The sequence below is a fragment of the Microcaecilia unicolor genome, chromosome 8 (genome assembly GCF_901765095.1).
Source record: "Microcaecilia unicolor chromosome 8, aMicUni1.1, whole genome shotgun sequence".
In the NCBI taxonomy this organism is placed as follows: Eukaryota; Metazoa; Chordata; class Amphibia; order Gymnophiona; family Siphonopidae; genus Microcaecilia; species Microcaecilia unicolor.
Genome location: NC_044038.1, coordinates 405966 through 432631, shown reverse-complemented (window position 1 = coordinate 432631; position 26666 = coordinate 405966). Strand labels below are relative to the sequence as shown.

Here is a 26666-nt window from a genome sequence, read left to right as displayed (position 1 = left end):
ATCAGATGCATTTGTCACACAGGGTAAAGTGCTGCTTTTCAGTGCATCAGATTTCAGAAAATTTATTTAATAGCCTAACACCCTTTTCAATGAGCTTTCAGAGGCCAAAACCTCCTGCCTCAGGTCAGTATAATGCTGTTACGGTATCCTCGCCTGACCTAAGGAAGGAAGTATTGGTCTCTGAAACTTCATTAACACAGGTACCATATTACTTTATCCTAAATTAAAAATAAAATTATTTTCTTTACCTTTCTTGCATGGCCATTTACTTTTTCTCATTGTGTCGCTCCCAGTCTCTAGATTCTGCTTTCCTTCGTTTTCGCTTAACTCTTCTGCCACGGTTTCCTGGCCATTTCTCATTTTTCTCTCCTTTTTCTTTGCTTTCTTCAATATTTTTCTGCCTCTCTCTCTCTGTCCTGATTTAATTCATTCTTACTATCCATTCTTTAATTTCCTTCATCTACTTATGGCTTTTCATCTTTTTCTCACCCTTGTTCTCCCCATGCCCCTTCCTCTTATTCTCCAGTCTTTCACTACTCTCCTTTTCCATCCAGCAGCTCTCTTCTTTCTCTCCCCATCCTTCCAGTCTCCCCTCTCTCTCCCCATCCTTCCAGTAGTCTCCCCTCTTTCTTTCTGCATCCTTCCGTCCAGTGTCACCTCTTTCTCCCTACCCTTCCATCCAGCGTCTTCCCTCTTTCTCTCCCCATCCTTCCATCCATCTATCCTCTCTCCTGATCCTTCCATCTAATGTCTCTCTCCCTCTTTCTAACCAGTGTCTCTGTATCACTCTACCCTTTTCTGTTCAGTGTCCCTTCTCTCTCCACATCCTTCCAGTCTCTCACCTTTCTCTGCATCCTTCCAGTTTCCCCCCTTTCTCTCCCCATCCTTCCATCCAGAGTCTCTCTTCCCATCCATCCGTTTTCCCTCTTTCTCTCCCCATCCTTCCATCTGTTTTCTATCTTTTCTCCCCATCCTTCCAAGTTTTCCCTCTTTCTCCCCATCCTTCCATGTTTTCCCTCATTCTCTGCCATCCTTCCATCTGTTTTCCCTCTTTTCTCCCCATCCTTCCAAGTTTTCCCTCTTTCTCCCCATCCTTCCATGTTTCCCCTCATTCTCTGCCATCCTTCCATCTGTTTTCCCTCTTTCTCCCCATCCTTCCATGTTTTCCCTCATTCTCTGCCATCCTTCCATCTGTTTTCTCTCTTTTCTCCCCATCCTTCCATGTTTTCCCTCTTTTTCTCCCCATCCTTCCATTTTTTCCCTCTTTTCTTCGACGAGGCCCGCCCTGCATGCCAGCGCCAGCCCCCATTGCTGGCCACTGCTGCTTTTCCTGTTGAGCAGCAGGGCCGGCGCTACAAAAAAGAAGAAGCGCTAACGGCGCTAAGGACCGTAGGACGAGAAATGTTTAAAAAAAAAAAAAGCGCGGCACCGGCAGGCACTGTCTCGGCAGCCTTGAGGCATTGGCTGCTGGCTCGCAGGCTCCTCCCGCCGTTAGCGCTTCTTTTTTGTAGCGCCGGCCCTGCTGCTCAACAGGAAAAGCAGCAGTGGCCGGCAATGGGTGCTGGCGCTGGCGCTGGGCGGGCCTGGGCTGAAATTGGGTGGGCCTGGGCCCACCCAGGCCCACCCGTAGCTACGCCTCTGCACCGAAGGGAATCAGGGATGACCTCCCCTTACTCCCCCAGTGGTCACCAACCCCCTCCCACCCTAAAAAGAACTTTTAAAATATTTTTTGCCAGTCTCTATGCCAGCCTCAAATGTCATACCCAGCTTCATGATAGCAGTATGCAGGTCCCTGGAGCAATTTTATTGGGTGCTGTGCACGTCAGGCAGGTGGACCCAGGCCCATCCCCCCCACCTGTTACACGTGTGGTGGTAAATGTGAGCCCTTCAAAACCCACTGTACCCACATCTAGGTGCCCCCTTCACCCCTTAGGGCTATAGTAGTGGTGTACAGTTGTGGGTAGTGGGTTTGGGGAGGGGTTGGGGGGCTCAGCACACAAGGTAAGGGAGCTATGGACCTGGGAGCAATTTCTGAAGTCCACTGCAGTGCCCCCTACGGTGCCCGGTTGGTGTCCTGGCATATGAGGGGGACCAGTGCACTACGAATGCTGGCTCCTTCCACGACCAAAGGGCTTGGATTTGGTTGTTTCTGAGATGGGCATCCTCTGTTTCCATTATTGCCGAAAATCAGGGACGACCATCTCTAAGGATGACCATCTCTAAGGTCGACCTATATTTTGCAATTTGGGTGTCCCTGACTGTATTATTGAAACGAAAGATGGACGCCCATCTTGTTTCGATAATATGGGTTTCCCTGCCCCTTTTCCGGGACGTCCTGCGAGACGTCCTCAGGAAAACTTGGGCGCCCCTTTTGATTATGCCCCTCCAAGTCATGAAAACCTTGTATCATCACACAGAGGAGACATTCATCCCCTAATTCTATAAAATTCACCAAAAATTGAATTGAATAGATTGGCTTTTTAACAAGCAATTGTTGGTACTAATTAGATTTAATTGGCATCTACAAGTTAGGTGTGCGATCCCCACCTAAAATTTGATACAATTGGAAAAAGGGAGCATGGAAATGGGAGGGACATGGGGACGTTCCTAAAATTAAAGTGCGTTGTTATAGAAAAATGGGGATACGTACATTTGCACATTTGCACATCAAGTTTGGCGCAATTCCCCTGCGTAAGCACTAGTCTATAAGCTGTGCCTAACTTTAAGCATGGCTGATAGACTAGCGCTTTTTTGATGCTATTCATAGAATCTAGCCCTCGGTGCTTAGAAGCAGAGAGACTCTGAATCACCCCATATTCAAAGCGATTTAGGTGGACGAAAGGCTCTTGCCCTCTTAAGAGCACTCTATGGGCCAGCTACTGATATTAAGTGATACTTCACGGGGCAGAACCAGTGAATATTGGCACTAATCAGCATTTACAAAGTGAGCCGGAGAGGCATGCTCTGAGGGCTCAGTCGGGGAGGAGATGGTAGTTCTACAGGTTCTGGTAATATTTAGCACCAGTGCTTGGAAAGCTAAGCAACCCAATCGGACCACAGAAATAGCAGTGCTAACTTTGGTTCTTAGCTGTGCAGGTGGCAGCACAGAATAAGTACCAAGTGACAAATACCTGGAAGAATCCTGAAAAAGTTGCAAGTTTCCATGCTGCCTACCTTCCGAGATGAGCAGTGGCATTCCCCAGGTCTCCCTTAATAATCATTTATGTGCTTTTCCCTTTTTAGAGCCCAGCTATGTTAACTGCTTTTACCAAATCCTCCAGCAATGAGTTCTGGAGCTTAACTGTATGTTGAGTGGAAAAATATTTTCTCCAATGTGTTTCACATGTGCTACTTACTAACTTCATGGCATGTCCCCTAGTCTCTGTACTTCTTGAAAGAGCAATCCATTGATTTATGTTTACCTATCCTCTCTCTGATCAGTTGTTTCTTGGCCTTTCCTCATATGAAAGTTGTCCCATCTCCTTAATCAATTTAGTTGCCCTTCTCTGTACCTTTTTCTAATTCCACTAAAGCTTTTAGTGGAGCAGTAGCCTAGTGGTTAGTGCAGTGGACTTTGATCCTCGGAAACTGAGTTCGATTCCCACTGCAGCTCCTTGTGACTCTGGGCAAGTCACTTAACCTTCCATTGCCCCTGGTACAAAATAAGTACCTGAATATATGTAAACCGCTTTGGAGAAAATTGTTCTTCACTCTACGTGAATGGCAATACTTATATACTTAAGATATAGTGGAATTAGAAAAGGTACAGAGAAGGGTGACAAAAATGATAAAAGGGATGGGATGACTTCCCTATGAGGAAAGGCTGAAGAGGCTAGGGCTCTTCAGCTTGGAGAAAAGACGCCTGAGGAGAGATATGATAGAGGTCTAACTTTTTACATAATGCAATAGAAGGTTAAGTGATTTAGTCAGGATCACATGGAATGATCAAGGGGGCTTTTATGTACAGTCCACTGCTCTAACCATTAGGCTTCTGCTTTACCCCTTCACTAGGGAGCAGTACATTGGAGCAGAATGAAAAGGTATGAGGCAGGGCTGCGGTACCTTCAAATCTGAGAAAAAGCAGCAATGTAAAAGCAAAATGTTAAGATATAACTTGAGATTTTTTCTTCATTTGAAATCAGATTAAAAGTGACGACAGTTTGCACAAAGTGACTGGTCTCTGTAAGCACTGATACTGATCAGATTAACAGGAACAGAAAATATTTTGCATCACCTTAGGCATTTATCAGCTTTTTTTCAAGTTTCTGCTGATGTTAAATATTGTCCTGTCTTAGACATTTGGTCTGAATCAACTACGAGAGAGATTAATGATGATTTCTGATTCCATTGTGACTGGGATCGGATTCTTGCTTTCCTAATACCCCTCCCTCTTATCTGACACCCACCCCACTCATCTGCACAACAGTGATTTACCTATGTCCATCTTGAAAACCGTCAACCAATTTCTGCTGCTTCCAATAAGACAGACTCATTGCGGAGGGGTATTGCCTCACTGAGCACGTCACCACTCATTCCTGGCAGGTATGAGGCAAAGGAAGCATGGCAGGAAATTTTTTAAAATGAGGTAAATAAATCAGTGAGAGAGAAAAAGTAGATTTCATACTTCTGTCACAGAAATTCAGAACTGGGAAATGAAAATCTGAAAGAACACCAGTGAGCAGAAAAAAATCATTGAGGAATCAACTTGCACACATGCACAGTCAGGGCCTGGGCCAGAGCATGTTGGAGAGGCTATGCCCAGGGTAGGATGGTCCAGCTAAAATGAACTGTAGGCCAATGGAACAGAAGGCAATAAAAAGGTATGAAGTGGGTATAGGATATAGGTCATCGGAAGACTTGGAGACACAACCTTTGCTGTTCCAAAGGGTTCTTTTTTCTGGGGATGGGGATCACCTTCCACTGCCTGCACTCAGAGGCTTTAGGGGCTAGATTAAGGCTGTGCAGAAACCACGGTTCACTTAAAGGTCAGCAGTCTGGACCAAAGGGTCCCAGGTTTGAACCCTGACACTGACAGATCACCCCTTTCTGATGACTCTTCCAGATATAGCCAATGAAATTGAGTCAGTAGGTTATGTAGATGTCCTGGATATCCTAGATGAAATACTTGTGATACCTCTTAAATTACTGCCTGTGGAAATGGAGGCCATCAGTCTCCCCCTCCTCCTGAGAGAATTTTAATTTATCTTTTCTTGCTTCTTTATCTAAGCTTCTTTCTGTGTCCTGACTTGCCACCTGTATATTGCATCCTCTCCCTGGACATTGGTTGCACGTCTCTAAGCATGGCCAATCTCTCCTTCTTCTTTCTGTGATTAACAGCAGTCTTTCATCAGGCATTTTCTAGTACATATTGTTTTGTCATTGCAAGTAGTATACCATTCTATTTCTAATGTTGTATTACCACGTGGTGTTCAAAATATTCTGCTTCAAACAACTGCAGCCGGTTATAAATCACACTTATTTATTCTTACTTTTATTAAGAGGACCTCAAATCTTCCCAGCTTGGCTGTTCTATTCAGAACTCGATCAGTGATGGCTGTATACAAACATCTATATACAAGAAACCCACAGACAGATTCAGCTACCTCCACAACTCCAGCTTCCATCCTTCATATACAAAAAGATCCATTATTTACAGCCAAGCCACAAGATACCACCGTATCTGCTCTGACGGACACCTTGAAACCCTGACTGCATCCTTCAAACAGAAAGGCTACAACCCCAAAATAATCTCCAGGAATATTGCCTCCTCCCTCAAAACACCCAGGGAGAATCTGCTACAGTACAAAGAAAAGAAAGCCACAGACAGAATCCCCCTTGTAGTTACATACAACCCAGAGCCATGGTTTCCTTTTTCCTATGGCTGAAGCAGCTAAGCACTATTCATGCTGTGTGGCATGGAGGAATGCTTTTGGAACTTGTTCCCAGTGTCTTCCCTCCTCTGTGCCATCAGACTCTCCCCCCCCCCAAAAAAAAAAATCTGCGGTACTGCAACTAGGTTCCCAAGTGGGGGAAGTCTCTGTCAAGTCATCTCTCCTGCCGAGTTAATCTGCAGGAACGGTGGCCATTTGGGGTAAAAACATGGTGGGCTCTGCTTCAGCTGTGCTGTCCTCTACATCCCAGCAGCTGGGTCCTTCAACTTCTTCCAGTGTCTGAGGGTTTCTCCATTCCCTTTTCACCAGACTTTGTTCTGTTGCTGCACCAGACATACTTGCTGAAGCATCCTCTCCCTGTATAGGACCCTCTCCCTTCCTCACTGCCCCTGTCCACAGATTTAGTGACTAAGAGACAGCGTGTGGAGACTAGGATAGAGCTGAACCCTGGTTCCCCCTTCTCCACTCCTAGATTGTATGGGGGGGTTATTGGGGGTATCCTTGTAGTCTCTGAATCTGGAGGCCTAAGAGAAAGTGGAGATCCCTTAGTCTGATGGTGAGGATCCCTCAGTGGTTAGAATGTTCCATAAAGAGGAACTTCCAAGCTTTATTACTGTTGCTCTGGTGGTGTTTAATATCTCAAGTGCTTCCTCCCAGCCTTGATGCACCTTATGATTGCTAGTACTAAGCAGGCTGCTATGTCCTGTCCTGTTCATGAGGCCATGCAGGAGCATATTTCAGTGCAATGGGACACTCCAGATTCCAGCCTGAAGGTGACCCAAGCTATGGCGTGCCTCAACCCTATTTCCCCAGAAGAACTGGAGAAATTGCAGATGCCTAAGGTTGATGCTCTGGTGGCAGCCATCACGAAAAAGACCACCCTGCAGTGGAGGGTAGCATTGCCCTCAAGGATCTTCAGGATAGAAATTTGGAATCTTCCCTCAAGCTCTCCTTTGAGGTGACTGCTTTGTCATTGCAGGCCACTGTCTGTAGCTCTTATGCTGTTCAGGCATGTCTTAGTTGAGTACAGCAGGCAGTGGGCTTCTTATGCTGTAAGCCACCTAGAACCAGCTATTAGGATTTGCTCAATAAATACGTTCTGGATTAGATTTTATACAAACTCATCATTGAGCAGATTCACTTTTAGATGTTACGGAATATCCATATTCAAAATCCATCAGGTAGAGAATGGTGGTAGAAGATTCCAAATCTTCTCTCCAGGTGAAGGGCATTGGCTTTGTTGTTTTGAACACCTGGCCAGTGAGTCAGGACAAAGTTGAAATGGGAAAAAGCAACAAGCATGTCCAGAGTTCATATTTTATGAGGTCTTAAGGAACTCAAAATACTTATGATTCATGTAGACAAGGACTTAATGACAGCTTCCATCTAGGAGATGTCATTCCTCAAAAGCAGTTTCAATGGCAAAAAAATTCTTCTTGTAGATTCAAGTTTTCTCAGCTGACATTAGCTCTGGAGCTAGAATGCACATAGCTAGAGGAGATTTTCCAATACTGTCTTTGGGAGAATACTCTACCAATTGCCCCTCTAGATGCATCAGACTCCATAATGAATGACTATTCTGGATCAGGATGTCAACATAGAGACTGATGTAGATGTTGTTTTGAGGCTATTGAATAATTATTGTTGCTGCTGGCCCCATTTGAATAACATAGCTTTCTTCCAGATTTCCTTCAGTGGATCGTTCACACTGGAGGAGCCTTGGATAAATCACCAACAGAAGTTGGCAAATCCTAGGAATCCTCGAATTCGCTTGATATCTTTTAGGACTGATCATGCACTCACTGCTGAGATCTTTCAGAAAGCCATTTGGATACCATCCGGTGAAATGAATTCCTTGTCAAATTCATTTTTCTAGCTTAGAATACAACTTCTGCAGACTTTTAAAAATCTGCATTCAATGTATTACACTCAAAAGATAAAGAATAAACTCTGAAACAGACATTCAGAAATAATATTCCCATACAAGAAAGAAAGAAAAATAATTATCATAGGAAACAAAATATTTACTACTGTCCCCTAAGAGGAGGATGAATTAGAAAATTATTGACGCAAGAACACTTTGGATTGATCGAGTAGGCCTTGACGTTATGTAAATTAGATTACTGCAACACTCACGTATACAAGAATGTACAAAGGCAATGTTAAAAAAAAGATTGTAAGTGCAGAATTCTACAGTGGAGACTGATTTTCTCCAGTAGGAAATCTGATAGTGACCTCTTCGTATGTTCTGCTTCATTGGTTGCCTATAGAGGCCAGAGTATTGTTTAAATTATACTGCATGATTTTCAAGATTCGACGAGGAATAGCCCTTAAAGCAATTAGGAAGCTACAAATTTAATTAGGGTATCTCTATCAGCCAGTAATTAGCTCTTATCAGATCATGCATGCCAGTAAAGACTAGGTCTAGAATTGTTCCCCCTCTTATTGGTTCCTGAGCCAGCTGCTCTATAAAGCAGTCCTTGATTTCATCATGGAATTTTACCTCCGTAGCATGCCCTGATGTTACATTTACCCACTCAATATTGGGGTAATTGAAATCACCCATTATTACTGTGTTCCTCAGTTTGTTAGCCTCCCTAATTTCTGATACAATTTTTGTATCAGTCTGTTCATCCTGGCCAAGTAGATGGTAGTGCACTCCTATCACTATCCTTTTCCCCTTTAAACATGGAATTTCTATCCACAGGGATTCCAACGTGTGTTTTGTGTCCTGCAGAATTTTTAGTCTATTCAATTCAAGGTCCTCTTGAATTGAATATAATGATACCCCTCCACCAATTCGGTCCACCCTAACACTGCAAATATAATTTGTACCATGGGAGCCAACTTTTCATAAGGATTGGGGGTGCTAAACCCAACAGAAATTTTGTCTCCCTGGACACAGTCAAGGAATTTGTTCAATATTGGGGGTGCTCAAGCACCCTATGATTTGTACCCTGGTATGACATTGCCCAATTGGTTATCTTCCTTCCATTAGGTCTCAGAAATGCCTATTATATCTATCTTTTCATTTAGTGCAATACATTCTAACTTTCCCATCTTATCTCTTTTTTCCTTCTTTAAAGTCTGATTATAACCTAGGCTGTCTTATGTGGAGTCTTCCTGCTCTTAACTCAGGAATTATTATTTTAAATGTAAATCACTTAGATATTTTATTATTTGCAGTGAATAAAATAATGGTGATAATGTAAAACTTGTGCTGGTGAATCAGATTCTAAAAGATATATGAATACGATGGGGGGGGGGGGGATATTTAGTGGCAGCAAATCCACATAACGTTTTATGGATTTTTAAAGAGATACCCATAGATCACTGAACGCAGTGGCTCAAGCATATTTGGGTACCTTCTCCAGATATCTTTAGGTCTGGTATAACCATGGCCACTATCAGGCTAACTTTAAATCCCACTCCCAGACCCCCCACGGTCACTCCTCACTTAAATAGAAGTTAAATTTAAAAAAAAAACAAAGGACTTGTCTGGTTAACCAGTGAGATTAGTCAGATAAAATCTTTTTGAATATTACCTGCAAGATATCTTGCTGTAAACAATGACAGCACTTGTTGATTCTGTTATATGAATTGTCAAGCAGTTCATGCTTTTTGGTCTCTCAGCTCTGCAAACCCATATTCAAATCTGAGAGCATTAGCTAGAAAATAGAATTAATCTTTGCACAGCTTCAATCCATTCTACAGCCTTAATGTGGCAACAATTCCAATCCCTTCTAATAAGACAACCAAAAACTACTGCTTATTAATGAAAACATAGTTTAAGGACAAGAGAAGCATGAATAATGAGAGGCTTTGTGTAAAACGAGAACTTAGCATGAATAATAAGAGAGGCTTTGAGTAAAAAGAAAACTTAAAATGCTTCTCTGCCTCTTACCAGAAAAACCAGGATTTCCGGTTGGTTGGTTCAGACTGTTCTTGGCTCCGAGTAATGAATTCCCATGGATTGATGATGTGAACGTCTTCCGTGTTTTGGGCATCTCCACTGCTCATTTGTCTTAAAATTACCACTGTGCCTTTTCTATGCTCCTGTCTAGTGATGATTTCTAGAACTCACTTTCAAAAATGTGGCAGCTGTTACATTGACAAATGTTCTATCCATAAATTTGCAGCACCACTGAAAATTCTTACAATCTGCTCCAGTTCTATCCAGATAAAATCACTGAAAATTCTTAGACTGCCCTAGCTCTATCCAGAGAGTATCAGAGAAAATTCTTTTAGACTGCCACAGCTCTATCCGGATAGAATCACTGAAAATTATTGCAGACTCTCCCAGCTCTATCCGGATAGTATCAGAGAAAATTCTTTTAGACTGCCCCAGTTCTATCCGGCCAGTTCCACTGAAAATTCTTACAATCTGCTCCAGTTCTATCCAGATAAAATCACTGAAAATTCTTAGAACTGGGGCAGTCTAAAAGAATTTTCTCTGATACTATTTTGATAGAGTTAGGACAGTCTATCCGGATAGAATCACTGAAAATTATTGCAGACTGTCCCAGTTTTATCCGGATGGTGTTTCTGAAAATCCTTACAGACTGTCCCAGTTCTATCCGGATAGAACCACTGAAAATTGTTAGACTGCCCCAGCGCTAGTCAGATAGTCCCATTTAATGCTATGGATAGATTTTGATACCCAGCTGTAATCCATGTAACTATGCACTTTTATTTAGGCCTTCGCAATTTAAACCACATGGAAGGGCATTTTCGAAAGAAACGTCCAAGTTACGATTTGGACATCTTTGCAAAACATCCAAATCCAGGGGCGGGGAAAACCCTATTTTTAAAAAAAGATGGACATCCATCTTTCGTTTCGAAAATACCGTCAGAGACTTCAAATCCTTAAATTTGGATGTCCCTAGATTTGGACATCCCTAAACATGGACATTTCTGACTTAAGGTGATTTTTGAAACCAAAAACGTCCAAATGCAAGCCATTTGGAGGTGGGAGGAGCCAGCATTTGTAGCGCACTGGTCCCCCTGACATGCCAGGACACCAACCGGACACCCTAGGGGATACTGCAGTGGACTTCATAAAATGCTCCCAGGAACATAGCTCCCTTACCTTGTGTGCTGAGCCCCTCCCCCCAAAACCCACTACCCACAACTATACACCACTACCATAGCCCTTACGGGTGAAGGGGGCACCTAGATATGGGTACAGTGGGTTTGTGGTGGGTATTGGAGAGCTCGCTGTTTCCTCCACAAATGTTAACAGGTAGGGGGGTATGGGCCTGGGTCCGCCTGTCTGAAGTGCACTGCAGTACCCACTAAAACTGCTCCTGGGACCTTCATGCACTGTCATGGACCTGAGTATGACATCTGAGGCTGGCATGACATATTTTGAAAGATGTTAGGGTGGGAGGGGGTTAGAGACCACTGGGGGAGTAAGATGAAGTCATCTGGCTTATTCATAAAAAAACACGTCCGGGTGAAAACGTCCAAGTGTTCATCAGGGACATCCTTGCTTTTTTCAATTATGGGTCAAAGACATCCAAATGTTATGAACGCCCAAGTCCCACCTTCACTATGCCTCCTTGAAATTTGGACGTCCTTGCGATGGACTGCAGTTGGAGACGTCCAAAATTGGGTTTCGATTATATCAATTTGGACGTCTCTGGGAGAAAAACATCCATCTTCCAATTTATGTCCATCTCCAAGCAGCCCTAGCAGAAAGTAGGATAGGATTATGGTGTAACACAAAAAAAGATCTGCCTGGCATAGTGTGTAACCACCAGCTAATATGTACTGTGTGAGTAAAGGAAGATTCCAATGAGGTTACAGAAAATGTCCTCATTCCCCGAAACCAATCATTAATGTGTCCCATTGTGCAAGCTACTGTCAGATATCGTATATTTAAAAGCCCCAAGCCACCACGAGTTTCTGGTTTTTGCAACACTGAAAGAGAGAGTGTGGGGCACCTACCCTTCCAAATAAAGCGTTGTAATTCTCTGTTCCTCACACCCCTTCAAACAAAGGGGCAGCATCTGAAAAACATACAACCAGTGAGGAGCTAGCATCATGTTGAACAGGATTATATGCACCAGTAATGAAAGGGGATAGGTGCCCCAGAGTTGCAACATACGTTTGGTATCAGATAGCAAGGGGTTGAGAAGCTTATACTAGATGCTTGTAGTTAAGTTTCCATAGGTCTTATCAAATACAATTATAAATTATTCTAAATTTCAACAAAGTACATGTCTCTTAAAACCATAAATATCTGAAGTCTTCACAAGTGATTGCATATCAATCAAATATTAAATTACCAAAGGGGGAACATATCATTTTAAGAGATAACAGACTGTCCCAGAGAGCTGTCTTTTCCACACCTGCTCTGCTTTTATAAAATTTTAGCACTTTAATACCAGAGATGGGAAATGGGAGACACCAGAGTTGCTTTAAGCCTTGGCATGAACTTCAGCTGGTGTGGTGAAGTTTGTTGTTTAGTTGAAGCATTTAAAAATATGCTGAATGTAAGGAGAGGCAGGTGGCTGGTGCCGGCAATAGCAGACCATGCTAATATTCAGCTGTTCTGTGTAACTAACAGGTTCATTTTCGAAACGAGAAGGGCGTCCATCTTTTTTTTTTTTTTTTTTTTAAATCACTTAAACTCTGGCTTTCTGTTAGTCTCAACAGGATTGTATTCCACTAAACAGAACCCATTATATAAAAGATTATATTCCCGTACTCCTCCAATTTAACCAGTTGAAAAGAAGAAACATCAAATGGACATTGATTTTCAGATGTCAAAGGTCATCTAGGTTGGTAAACATATAACTTAGATGCCAACAATGGTGAAACCTGCCCATTAAAAACTTTAAACATCAAGCAAAGAGTCTTAAACTTTATCCTGTGAGCAAACAGGAGCCAATGTAGCTCCTTTAACACAGGAGAGATGTGATCATAGCAAATCTTACCAGTAAGAACCCTTGCAACCCATTTCCCTATTACCCCTCCCTTCTGATACTGGGGTAAAACCTCTCTCTGGTTTCTGCCAGGGGCAATATATCCTGGTGGGTTTAGGTTTCTCAATTTTTGATATTCCGCCTCTTTTGAAGCGCAAATCGAGCTGGTTTACATATGACTATTCAGGTACTTGCATTGTCCCTGGTGGGCTGACAATCTAACTATATTGTACCTGGGGCAATGGAGGGCTAAGTGATTTGCCCAGGGTCACATGGAGCTGCAGAGGGAATCGAACTTGGTTCCCCAGGATCTTAACCCACTGCACTAACCATTAGGTCACTCCTCCGCTTTGAACATACTGTGACAGGAATAAACCTCAATCCTAAACCAGGGTAGGTGAAGAATCACAACAAAGACACCTATCCATAGTCCTTTTAGGGTTGATCATCCCAGTGCTTTTTATGCTAAAAGGAGAGTTTTACTGAGCTTCTATGATTGGATTTACACAAGCCCTTAAATTTCAAAGTGAAAGTATACAGTGATTTTATAACTTTTCTCTCTGTTCAGCCGTACCTCTAGATTGTATTCTGAGACTGACACCGTTGTGTTTCCATTGAGGATGTTGAAGTTAACCTTTGTTTTATGATGAAACATTACAGTGGACGGCAACATTGTTTCCATGGGTAAAAACAATGTTTACCCAGAGAAATAAGCTCTTTGATTATTGTTCTCTCCTAATGGCTGTCTTACGATGTGTTCACTTCTACCCACACTGTTTGGAGACATTCTCAAGAGATGAAACAGTGGGTGTGTGTGGATCTGTATTTTTAAACGCCGGCTGAATACATATTTTCTGTGCTGCTGTCACAAAATATATATATTCACTATAGGCCTCGGCTTTTACTATCAGTTTAGTTTAGGCATGACTTAAATGAACAAAGTTTTGCTATAGCAGCTAAATACTGTCCTCTGAATTTGTAATAAAGTTGGTAGTTTGATAATTTACCCCAGTCAATCATAGTAACATAGTAACTTAATAGATGACGGCAGAAAAAGACCTGCACGGTCCATCCAGTCTGCCCAAGAAATGTGCCGCTTTTTTGTGTATACCTTACCTTGATTTGTACCTGTCTTTTTCAGGGCACAGACCGTACAAGTCTGCCCAGCACTATCCCCAGTCAATGAATTTATAACAAAATGTTCGAGCAGTTTGACTGATAAATACTCTTCTAGAGTTACAAGTTGGAAAAAAGACTGGCAGAGTTAACGGAAGCTTCTATTCGGAGAGATGGTGGAAAATCTAGTTGACCGGATCAAGAAGGATACGGATGCTATGGCTTCTCTCTCCCGCCGCCGGGCGCTTTCCTCTTCCACCTCCTCAACTAGGAGATATTTTACCTAGATTGTAAGCTCTTTGAGCAGGGACTGTCTCTCTATGTCAAATGTACAGCGCTGCGTGCATCTGGTAGCGCTGTATAAATGCTATTAGTAGTAGTAGTTATTCACAGGCTGAGGTAGACAATTCACTGGCCGCAATGAGCAACATAAGCAATCCGAGGGCACCTGTTGGAAATCTCTGGTTTGTCACAGGCAATCTGTGAGCGGCAGCAAGTAATTCACAGGCAGCTGTGTATCATCTTTGAGCAACTACAAGCAGGTCATAGGCAGCTGTGTACAATTTGTAGTCTGTAGATAATTCATATGTTTTGGGAGCTCTGAGCAGCTCCATGTAAAGTGCTGAGTAGATTAACAACCAGAAGAAAGGTACAGCTTGATGTTAGTTGCAAGCTTGTCAGTTTCTGCAGTGAACGTTCTTTTATAACCCGTGAACACCTTATTAACATATCACTTAGTGGTCAGATATTATCCTCCAGGGCTCTATTTAATGTTTAATGAACTGACTGCCCACAAAGATAAATGTAACAGCTGTGGCAAGAGAAGTAAACAGTAGCTTTGATTGAAATCCACATGGGGCTTTTGATATAAATTCACAGATTTACAGTTGTAATCTTTGAATATTCGTAACTTGTTTAAATCATATAGTGATAAACAATTAACAGAATCACCCCCAGCAATGTATTTTCTAGAACATGAAAATGCCTGGACGAAGCCCCTGCTTCTGAGTGCTGAATGTGCATAGAATATGTATCTATTTTTAAATTTAAATTAAAAAAATATTATATTTCATGTTAGGCTGTTATAACCCGCTTTATCCTCAACATTGGCCAGAGTGGGAAATCAAATTGGGATAATACATTAAAATAGAACATAATAATAAAAAGACATTTACAAAATATTTTATGAAACAAAGAACTTTATCATATATCCTGCGGCAAAGAATTTAAAATCTTTATAGATTGGTAAAGGAAAGAATTTTCATGAAAACTTTTAAGCCTTAGAGCTTTCACAGAGGGAAAACCCTAAAGACAATCTACACTATGCCAGGAAGAGCCAAGGTGTAGTAACTGCAAAGAGAAGGATAACTTCTCAGAAGAATAACCTTCTAAGATTTAAAAAAAACAAATGGCAAATCTCAAACAAATACGAGCCTTCAGAGATAACGGATGAAGTTGCTCCAATAAAGAAGACAAATGATCATATTTTGTCCTCCTAAATATCAGTCATGCAGCAGTGTTCTGTAGTAACTGAATTCCATTAAATTTAGTAAAATACCTTATGAATTACAATTGTCCAGGTGTAAAAGAATCAACAACTGGACAACCACTATAAAATGATCGATGGAAAATTATGAGCAAACTAAATGAAGTTGTTCGATTGTTGATCTGGGGTTTTGTACTCAAGAAGGAAGAATCCAGTAATGACCCCAAAACTTTGAAGATTTTTCCACAATGAAAGGAGCCCCATCACTATTTGGAATATAATTTGGAATTTAATCAACAATTGCACTAATTAGTTTGAGAAGATGAAAAAACGACCAATCTCTAATTTTTCTTATACAGTAAGAACAAAAGAGTAGCCATACTGGGTCAGACCTATGGTTCATCTAGTCCAGTATCCTGCTTCCAACAGTTGCCAATCCAGGTTACAAGTACCTGGCAGAAACCCAAAAAGAAGCAGCATTCCATGCTTCCAATCCCAGGGCAAGGAGTGGCATCTCCCATGTCCATCTCAATAACAGACTATGGATTTTAACTCCAAGAACTTGTCCAAACGTTTTTAACAGACTATGGAATTTAACTCCAGGAACTTGTCCAAACGATTTTTAAACCCAGATACGCTAACCGCTGTTACCACAACCTCCGGCAGCAACTTCCACAGCTTAACTATTCGCTGAGTGAAAAATTATTTCCTCTTATTTGTTTTAAAAGTATTTCCATGTAATTTTACTGAGTGTCCCCTGGTCTTTGTACTTTTTGAAAGAATGAAAAATCGATTCCATTCTAAACCACTCAAGATTTTATAGACCTGAATCATATCCCCACTCAGCCATCTATTTTCCAAGCTGATGAGCCCTAACCTCTTTAGCCTTTCCTCATAGGAGAGGAGTTCCTTGCCCTTTATCATTTTGGTTGCTCTTACAGTATATGAGCCTTTTCTAATTCTGCTATATCTTTTTTTGAGATGTGGCGACCAAGAATTGAATGCTATACTCAAGGTGAGGTACCACCATGGAGCGATACAGACACATAAAATATTTTTGATCTTATCTTGTATCGTGTTTGCATTTTTGGTCGCCGACGCCATACATGGGACAGGAGATTTCAGTGCATTGTCTACAATGATACCTAGCTCTTTTTCTTGGGTGCTGAATCCTAAGGTAGACCCTAACATCAGGTAACTATGATTCAGATTATTCTTCCCAATGTGCATCACTTTGTATTTGCCCACTTAAATTTCATCTGCCATTTGAATGCCCAGTCTTCCAGTTTCCTAAGTTTTTCACAATCCGCATATATTTTGACAACTTTGAATAGTTTTGTGTCATCTACAAAGTTAATTACCTTACTCATCGATCCGTTTTCCAGATCATTTATAAATATGTTAAATAGTACTGGTCCTAGTACAGATCCTTGTGGAACTCCACTATTCACCCTCCTCCACTGAGAAAAATGACCATTTAACCCTACCCTCTGTGTTCTGTTCTGTCCAATAACCAATTCCTAATCCACAGAAGGACATTGCCTCCTATCCCATGACTTTTTAATTTTCTCAGGAGTCTCTAAATCCAGATACACTACATCAACTGTCTCACCTTTATCCACATGTTTATTCTCGCCTTCAAAGAAATGAAGCAAATTGGTGAGGCAAGACTTCCCTTGGCTGAACCCAAGCTGACTCTGTCCCATTAAACCATGTTTGTGTATGTGTTCCATAATTTTATTCTTTATAATAGTTTCCATGATTTTCCCTGGCACTGAAATCAGGATTACTGGTCTGTAATTTCTCGGATCTCCCCTAGAACCCTTTTTAAAAATCAGCATTACATTGGCCACCTTCCAATCTTCAGGTAGTATGGATGATTTTAAGGACAGGTTAGAGATCACTAGCAACAGATCAGGAATTTCATGTTTGAGTTCTTTTAGTACTCTGTGGTGTATGCTTTCTGGTCCAGGTGATTTATCACTCTTTAACTTGTCCATTTGGATCAGGTCATCTTCTAGGTTCACCGAGATTTCTTTCAGTCCATCGCCAACTTTGAAAACCATTTCCAGTACAGGTAGATCTCTTACATCTTCCTGAAAGACTGAAGAAAAGAATTCATTCAGTCTCTCTGCTATGGCCTTGTCCTCCCTGAGTGCCCCTTTGCTCTTTTGTGATCTAATGGTCCCGTGGATTCCCTCACAGGCTTTCTGCTTCTGATGTACCTGAAAAAGGTGTTACAATGAGTTTTTGTCTCCTCGGCAAATTTTTCTTCATATTCTCTTTTAGCCTTCTTTATCTTTTATGGAAAACCTGGATGAGGCTCTGGCATAGGTTTCATAGGACAGCTGGTGTACCATGAGAGGTATATGCCAACAGGGGGTCACAGTAGAGAGGACAGGAACAGATTGGACATGCAAGTGAAATAGACATATTTCAAAGTGTATTCATGCATACAGTATATACACATGGGTTAGATGGGCAGATGGGCCAGATATATATTATCACCGGCACTTACTCACAGCAGGTTTGTGTGGGAACAGTAAAAAAAAATCATACAGTAAGGACATCATGTGTGGACATGGCCTATGTGACCTGAAAACACCTACAAGGGCACTTGGCAAAACAAAAAGCCCACATGACCTCACTACATATCACCACTACATATCTGACAACACATGTACCTCAATGGGAAGGGGGGGGGGGGGAAGAAATAGGAAGCACTGCTCCAATGTCTGCCATGTGCTTTTACACTAGTCTGCACTGTGTCCACCCATCCCTCGAAATGAACAAGTACTAGGAAACAATGCACAACACCAAAGCCACAGAGGAAGTGGGATTGGAGAAAAGGTCACCAACCTTCTCGACTGTCATGCAATCAGTATTAATACCCTGCCCTGGTGGCAGGGGAGGGGAGAGGAGTTTTCAGTACAAGGCTGTAGCGTTGCCTCGTGTGTATGTGTGATATTTCAGTGGCAGCATTTGGACAGTGTTACTGACAATCTGGCCACTGCACCGCTATATGGGGAGAGGGGGTAATATACGGTCAGAATGTCACATATCCTCCATATACTACGCCTCATGCTTGATTTATTCTTACTGTACACTGCCTTGAGTGAATGTCTTGAAAAGTTGGTAAATAAATAAATAAATCGCTGATATTCCAGCTACACTCTGCTCTGAAAGGAGATGTTGATGTGATGGGCATTGTTTGAAGGTGGACAGATAAGTGAGCCGAGTCCAGCTACAGCATGGGAGGGGGTTTATAAGTTAATGTTTGTAAATGATAGAATACCATGATTTATGCATGTTTCCTGGCAATCTGCGCACGGGCCTTAAGTACTGGCCAAACCAAAATTATATTCAGATATTTATTATTTGTATCCCACATTTTCCCACCTATTTGCAGGCTCAATGTGGCTTACATGGTACTGTAACGGCGTTAGCCAGTTGCGGTGTGAACAAATACAGGTGTTATTGATGGTAAAATACTCTGCAGAATACCAATGCCCTGCTGTACTGGTATTCTGCAGAGTAAAACATTATCTCTATATCTAGCTTTAGAACTGTGAAAAAGAAATCCTAATTTTAAATTGCTTAGTTCACTATGTTGGAATTGACATTTTTATGGTTCTATCTAAATGCATCAAACTATTTGTATAAAGGGTAAATATTCCTGCTATCTGCATTACATTTGGTCTTGCCCCACGAATACCCATGATCCCCTCCTGTGCATATAAGTATTTTTTTTCATGACGGACAGCCAGTTAGCCACATAACTCCTTTTGACTATCAAACCATTTATTTTAAGATTTTCTCTTGTGGATAAGCTTCTTACGCTGCTGAAGCACAATAGCAATTTTACTCTCACTTGCCTTCCTTCATTCGCATGTTTCTTACCACTTTAGCTGCTATTTATAATACAACCAATCCTTTCAATTGTCAGCTACAGAACATAGAATTACTGAAGCATTTCACTTGCTCCTGTACCTTAATCTCCCTTTCTCCTGTTGTCAGTTTTCAGACTTACATTTTTGATCTCAGACTTAATCAGTGGATTTCAGTTCTTCCTTTCTCTGCCCTTTTCTTCCTTTCTTTTCTCAGCAAATCTGTTTGAAACTTGGCATCTGCTTGACACGGTGGTTACTCAAAGCAAATGCTGACATGAGGACTTCAGAGAGGTTAGTGGTGATTTAAGTACACCACCCTCCATAAACTCAACATCCATCCTATGGCTGATCCAGGCTGCACTACAATTGCACCTTATTCAGATAAAGATATAGTAACATGGTAACACAACAGTCAGTATGCAGATGTAAGAGAGCCAGTGGTTCTAACCAGAAGTTGAGCCATTTATCGGCTAATTTGGACCACTGAAAACGTTGTCCTACAGTTAACACTGAAAGTTTTTGATTTTCAAAGGGTATCAATGGTAGAAGGTAAGAGGTTGTTGGCCTCTAGGAAACTGACAACTTGCCAGCTTGATCCTGGACCATGTAAACTAGTGAAAATGTTGGAATATGAATTTGTATCATTTTTGCTGGCATTTGGATTATATCCTTGTGGGATGGAGTTTCTCCAAGTGATCTATAATAGATTGTCGTGTTAGCATTGCTTGAAAGGGCTCGTCTCAACTCAGAATTGCAGAACATCACGAAAGCTCCATGGAACTAATGGCCAGCAAATTGAAATAAACTACAGAAAGACTTTTTAATGTGGTGCATAATTAACTGTGGAATTTGTTGCTAGAGGATGTGGTTTCAGTTGACAAACATAGTGGGATTGCAAAGAGGATTGGGCAAATTTCTGGAAGAAGCCAATAGAAAAAATTATTAGCCAGGTTGACTTGGGATAACCGTTCCTCGTCCCTGGAAATGAGCTTCAAGAATTTTTTTTTTTTTTAGATTTGCCAGGTATTTGCAACCCAGACTGAGCTGGGAAAAAAATCTACCTGTGTTTTCCCCATTTCAGAAAGAGAATATGGATGGATGGGGAAAAATATCCTCACTGGTATTTGCAGCAGCTCAGAGGTACAGATTTTTAAAAGGTGATTATTTCAGCCGGGGCTTTACACGAAGGAATAAAAGAGTCATTCCTTTCAATTCCTTATTGCTTATTTCCACCTCCAAAGTAAAATGAAATAAAAAAAATTGTGGCCCTACTCCATACACACATGTAGATTTGTACAATAGGGCAGCCACACATGGTTTAATTTTTGAAAAGAAATCTGAAGAAGGTGGTGGTGCTTCAGGATGTTCATGGCAAAAACTGTGTTTATCAGCGTTGCTGCTGCACCACCTTGATCCTGTTCTTTACCCCCTCCGTTTGGTTAGGCAGCCAATAACGGCCTGAAGTCTCGTGATAAAAGGTGTCATCTCAGAGCTCATACTGTTGGGACTTTAGTCCCAGAGCAGCAGGTCAAGATGAAGAGCTGCCTGACCACTAGAGGGAGGTGAAGACCTGGGTCATGAGGTGATACAGTGCTAAAGGTAAGGGTGTTGTGTGCCACAATCCTCCCACTTCTCAGGAGAAGGAGGGAGAGGCGATAGAGGGTTTCTTAGATTCTCCATTCTACCCCACACTCTCTCTGTAGCCCTCCCCCCCATCACCCTAAACCACCATCTTACAAGTCTCTCTCAGGTCAGGCCCATCCCATGCCTTCACTGTGTATCCAACACCCGTCCCCTTGATTTCTCAAGCAAACACCAAAAGCGGTTATTTTGGGGCAGTTCAGGGGCGGAATCAGCACTTATGCAGTTAAGTGTCGATATTCAGGGCTTGACTGCATAAAACACAATCCTGTCTTTATGCTGTTCACCTTATGTGATTAAGTGCTGAATATTGCTCTGAACCACATAAATGCTAGCCGGCCGCATATGCCCAGATAGTCAATGACAGTGTCCGGACGTGGCCTGGCCTTGAATATCCAAGGATAATTCCGTCACTGGCTGAACATTTACCCCTCTATATTTATTGATGTTTTTGTGTCCCAAGTTCTCTTATTGAGTTTCTCTTCCAGTTGAACCAAAGATGTATTGGAGCAGTTGAGAAATCGTCAACACGGAAATGAGACGAAAGTGGAGGATCTGAGGCAGGTCAGGGACAGGGTGAGAAAGTACCAGGGGCAGGTCGGAGGTGGGGTGAGAAAGTACCAGTAAATACCTCTTTCAGTTTTTGTTGTTTTTTTAAATGTTTGTATTGGGGTGTTTCTCAGTTAAAATCTACAAGTAGAAGCAGAGTTTCTAGTAGACCAGGGAAGGAAGTGTTATCTCAATCCATGAAGTTCCCGGCATTTAAGCTATTTATATATTGCATGACTGTGCATAATAAATGTAGTGAGGATTAAACCATCCAAACAAGTCAAACTAGCCTTTCCATTCCAGCTACCCACCAAACTTTATGTAGCCAAAAGTATTGGGAGGGTAAGATAGAGCGTTTCCATTTTTGTCCAATACCAACCAACAGTAATTGAATATCTGGACATGGTCTACCACATGTGTCATTGCGCCTGGATTAGTACAGCTTTTATACTGCAGCCTTATTGATTTCTTTGTTATGTTTCTAAAAACAAAAAAATTATTTGTAGATTTTTTTTTAATTTCAATTAGAAGCCCTACTTATATTTCACAGAAGGGAAATCGTTGTGAAAATAGAAATCTTGATACAATAGCAGGAACTGAATAATATACATTTGTTTCTTTTTTTTTTTTTTTTCCCTCAGAGATTTGATGCCAAGAACTGTGGATGGACAAATAACCATGGAAAAAACACCCAGCTATTTTGTAACTACCGATGCCCCAAAGCGAATCCACTTAATGGCAAAAGACACCAAGCTAATCGTGGTGGTTCGTAACCCCATCACTAGAGCTATTTCTGACTATACTCAGACGCTTTCCAAGAAGCCCGAGATCCCCACTTTTGAAGTGTTAGCCTTTAAAAACAGGACTCTGGGATTGATTGACGCTTCATGGAGTGCTCTGCGAATTGGGATCTATGCTCTGCACTTGGAGAACTGGCTGGAATATTTCCCGCTCTCCCAGATCCTGTTTGTCAGTGGAGAAAGACTCATCAGTGATCCTGCTGGGGAAATGACTAAGGTTCAGGACTTCCTGGGTCTAAAACGCATCGTGGCGGACAAACATTTTTATTTCAATAAGACCAAGGGCTTTCCTTGTCTGAAGAAACCAGAAGACAGCAGTGGAGCCCGGTGTCTGGGAAAATCAAAAGGTCGAACTCATCCAAAAATAGACCCAGATGTGATTCAGAGACTGCGGAAATTTTACAGACCTTTTAACATCATGTTTTACCAAATGACAGGTGAAGACTTCCAGTGGGAACAGGAAGAGCAGGAGAAATGACTCTAGCACAGAAAGCGAAAGACATTCACCAGAATCACATTCAGTTGAAGTTTACAGTATCTTCAACGATGAATTAACAGAGATGCCACAGAATGCTTTTTATAGTGTTATTTCAACCTGTTCACAGACTTTCAGCAGCTTTTGCGATAATAGAGAAAACAAATGATTTTAATGTGACAAGGAAAATGCTTGATTAAGCTTTGCCAGATCTGATAACATCACAGCCTATATCTTGCAGCATTTCAGAGTTAGAAGCACACAGCAGTGAAAGGTTTACCATAGAATTAATTGTTTATTCTCAAACTGCGCAAATTTAATGTAAGGTACCTGCAGACACACGCAGGCGTATAGGAACTGGTAGGTCTGCTTCACATATCAGAGAAGTATTTACCTGAAGTATCTTCCTGCTACCACCTTATTTTTTATTTCTATTAATTGTCTCTATTTGATTTCATATTAAAGGGACGGCCTCCCAAACTGAAAAGTCTTTACTCTTTGTTTAGGTCTCTCAGGTATATTAATCATTTTTGATGCCTTGTTTAATAAAAAGAATGTAACATTTACAAGAGTTGCCAAGATCCTGAAACGCCCCTGGTGCACTGCGGGGAACTATGTCATTGTGCAGATAGGGGCGATTCTGAATAAGTCAATTAAAAGTTACTTACCGGGATGATCTGCTCTAATCTTGCATTCTATAAAGATAATTGTGGAACAGCCTTTATAGACTGAGGTTAGTGAATTTTCACACCTAATGTTGGGAACAAAAGCGGACAACAAAAGCCACAACTAAATCCTGGGAATGCCCCTCCCCCGGCCATGTCCCCTTTGGAGTTTGGTGCACAGGTTATAGAACAGGGTTAGGGAAGCTTGTGACTGCCAATTAGCATTCATTAATGCCAATAATTGATTGTGATCACCTATTTAATTAATTCGCTTTATGTGTGGATCTGCAATCCATACCCGACTTTGAGCGAGCTTTTCAGACTCTGAGGGGACACTGTTTAACACAAGACCTACCAGAACTACTGAGGCTTCGGTCATGACACATTTTCAAGTGTATATGTGATGACTAGTGTGAGATATTGGGGTTTAGGGATCTTTCTGTTGCTCAGTCCTCAGTTTCCTAATTGACAATCCCAGTACGATTCTAACAACTTATCAAAAGTTTCCAATAGAAACATGTGACAGCCAGAAACCCACAGTTTCATTTCCTTTCCTTCCTGTCACCATTCGTAATAAACAAGATTGAGTAGGAATGAAAACATTTGTCTATATGTAAATGCTAAAAATGAAAAATATCAGATTGGAGATTAATGTGTTGCCACTAAGGGGGTCTTTTACTAGCATTTTTAACTCATGGTAAAAATCAGCTGGCGCTAAATGCCGAGACATCCATAGGAATATAAAGAAAACAGTAAAAACGCTAGCGCACTTAAGACCCCCTAAGTGAACTTATGGACATAATTGGCATCTCAGAAATTGGTGGAAAAAGGATCTTTCTCTCTGTTTTATATAGACCCTGCTTTTCCTCTATAGCTCCAAGGCAGCTCCCAATTCAGTGATAATCTACAAAAGGATTGATGTAGCAGAGCAGACAGATCTATGGAGTGGCCACCCCAAGGCATAGATTCAAATAGGAAATGGACCACACCCTGGAATATCACTCAACAGCAAATGTATTCAGTGGGTAGAGACCACCTCCCTCCTCGGGCTAATTTTACAGAAGTCAGAATGGAGGGGTTTGTGTCTGAAAATGGGTTTTATAAGTTGTCTGGAAAAAACCACATATTCAGCCCATGGTGGTCAGTATTTTTTTTTTTTCTGCTTCCAAATTTTTTTATTCCATTTTTAACAGGTACAACTCTTTACTAAGTTGCTGTAAAAGGGGGCCTGCGCTAGAGTCAGCGTGTGTTTTTGACGTGCACCACAGTGGGTAAAAGTCGGTCTTTTTTTGTGAAAAACAAATGGCCGTGCAGTGAGTGAACCACTTGCCACACGGCCATTTCGGGGGGAGAGGGGGAGTAGCACTTACCGCCACCCATTGAGTTGACGGTAACGGCTCTCGCGCTAAGCCAGTGGTAACCGGGCAGCGCTGGCAGTACAAAGTACCATCAGGCTTCTGTGGTAACCCAGTGTTAGTTCCAGATTGGCACTTGGGAAGCCGTTGCTGCTCACCAACGTTTTAGTAAAAGGGCCCCATCTCAAGAACATTACACAGCATTAACAATAAATAGAACAGAAAAAGAGATGTAAACGGAGAAAAGGCAGAAATGAAATCCAAAGCAAGAGTTATATATGTGTTATCCAAAGTAGAAAGGTTCAAAACTCTGCTGCCCGTCTCATCTTCCGCCAGGGTTGCTTTACTCATACTACCCCTCTCCTCAAAACCCTTCACTGGCTCCCTATCTATTTTCGCATCCTGTTCAAACTTCTTCTACTAACCTATAAATGTATTCACTCTGCTGCTCCCCAGTATCTCTCCACACTCGTCCTTCCCTACACCCCTTCCCGTGCACTCCGCTCCATGGATAAATCCTTCTTATCTGTTCCCTTCTCCACTACTGCCAACTCCAGACTTCGTGCCTTCTGTCTCGCTGCACCCTACGCCTGGAATAAACTTCCTGAGCCCCTACGTCTTGCCCCATCCTTGGCCACCTTTAAATCTAGACTGAAAGCCCACCTCTTTAACATTGCTTTTGACTCGTAACCACTCGCCTCCACCTACCCTCCTCTCTTCCTTCCCGTTCACATTAATTGATTTGATTTGCTTACTTTATTTATTTTTTGTCTATTAGATTGTAAGCTCTTTGAGCAGGGACTGTCTTTCTTCTATGTTTGTGCAGCGCTGCGTATGCTTTGTAGCGCTATAGAAATGCTAAATAGTAGTAGTAGTAGTAGTAATCTACTCCTCATCAGATTTTACCTTATAATTTTTGGTATCCGGACAGTTCCCACTGGACAGTTTCCCCCGAGACAATTCCCCATCAAGGGGGACAATTCCCACCAAGGACAACCCCCCCCCCCCCCCAGTCATTTCCCACCCTCCATAGCCTTCTTTTTTTTAACCAACCTTAGCTTCTTTCTTGTATCAGGTCCCATAACTTCTGGCGGTGTGTCATGTTTCAGACGCTGACAGCATACGAACAAGGAGGTTAGATGGAGAACAGAAGCAGTGTATGGTGTCTGGAACAAGGATGTTAGATTGAGAGGTATCTGGTGAGTTTCCACGCTGCTCAGCTGTCATCCCGTACACAGAGGAAGTATACCGTACTTGAACAGCATATGGCGTCTGGAACAAGGTTAGAGCAGCAGACGGATGTACACAGAGGACGTATAATAACAGAATAACTTTTCATAGGTAGACTGGTAGAAATCATAGTGTGTCATTTTGAGGGGCTGAATTAGACTGAAACCTAGTTTGGGGTGTGTGCGGGCCATTGCCCCACCTCCCCCGCCACATGAAGTGCAGTTTCTATGTATCTATTTATTTATGACATTTAGATCCTGGATTAAACATGAATTAGTTTGAAATCTAGTTTGGGGGTGAACTGCATGTCTGGAAGGGAAAAGGGATGTGTAAAAGCTAATGTGGGGAGACAGTGAGTGGGTACTGCCCCCCCCCCCCCAAATGATCTGGAAGAGAAAGGGGGGGAGATTACTCGTCCTAGTGTGTTTTGCATGTTTTTGGGTTATGGGTGGGCATTCTCCTCACTGATGTGGTGGGAATTGGTTCAGTGACAATTGCCGTAGGTGGAAATTATCCAAATAGGAACTGTCCAGGTGGGAACTGACCTAGAAACTAATTTTTCAGTTCAGATGTTAATATTTTTATCTTGTAAATCATGCAAACCTTATCAAGCCATTCTGTGATAGATGGTGGGGGAGA

General features: G+C 41.9%; 1 protein-coding gene across 2 annotated transcripts in view; it reads left to right on the top strand.

Annotated features, from left to right (window-relative positions):
* The window catches only part of LOC115476097 (heparan sulfate glucosamine 3-O-sulfotransferase 4), a 123326-nt gene extending 100155 nt beyond the window's left edge, over positions 1 to 23171 (top strand). The window contains exons 1-2 of one of the 2 annotated variants that reach the window (XM_030212252.1): positions 21445 to 21529; positions 22144 to 23171. In XM_030212252.1, the coding sequence (XP_030068112.1) occupies positions 22151 to 22780 (630 nt within the window). In that variant the 5' untranslated portion in view covers positions 21445 to 21529; positions 22144 to 22150 and the 3' untranslated portion in view covers positions 22781 to 23171. Of the gene's footprint in view, positions 1 to 21444; positions 21530 to 22143 lie in introns of those variants that run through there. The other variant, XM_030212251.1, reaches the window with a different exon arrangement.
* Positions 23172 to 26666: the final 3495 nt, after the last annotated feature.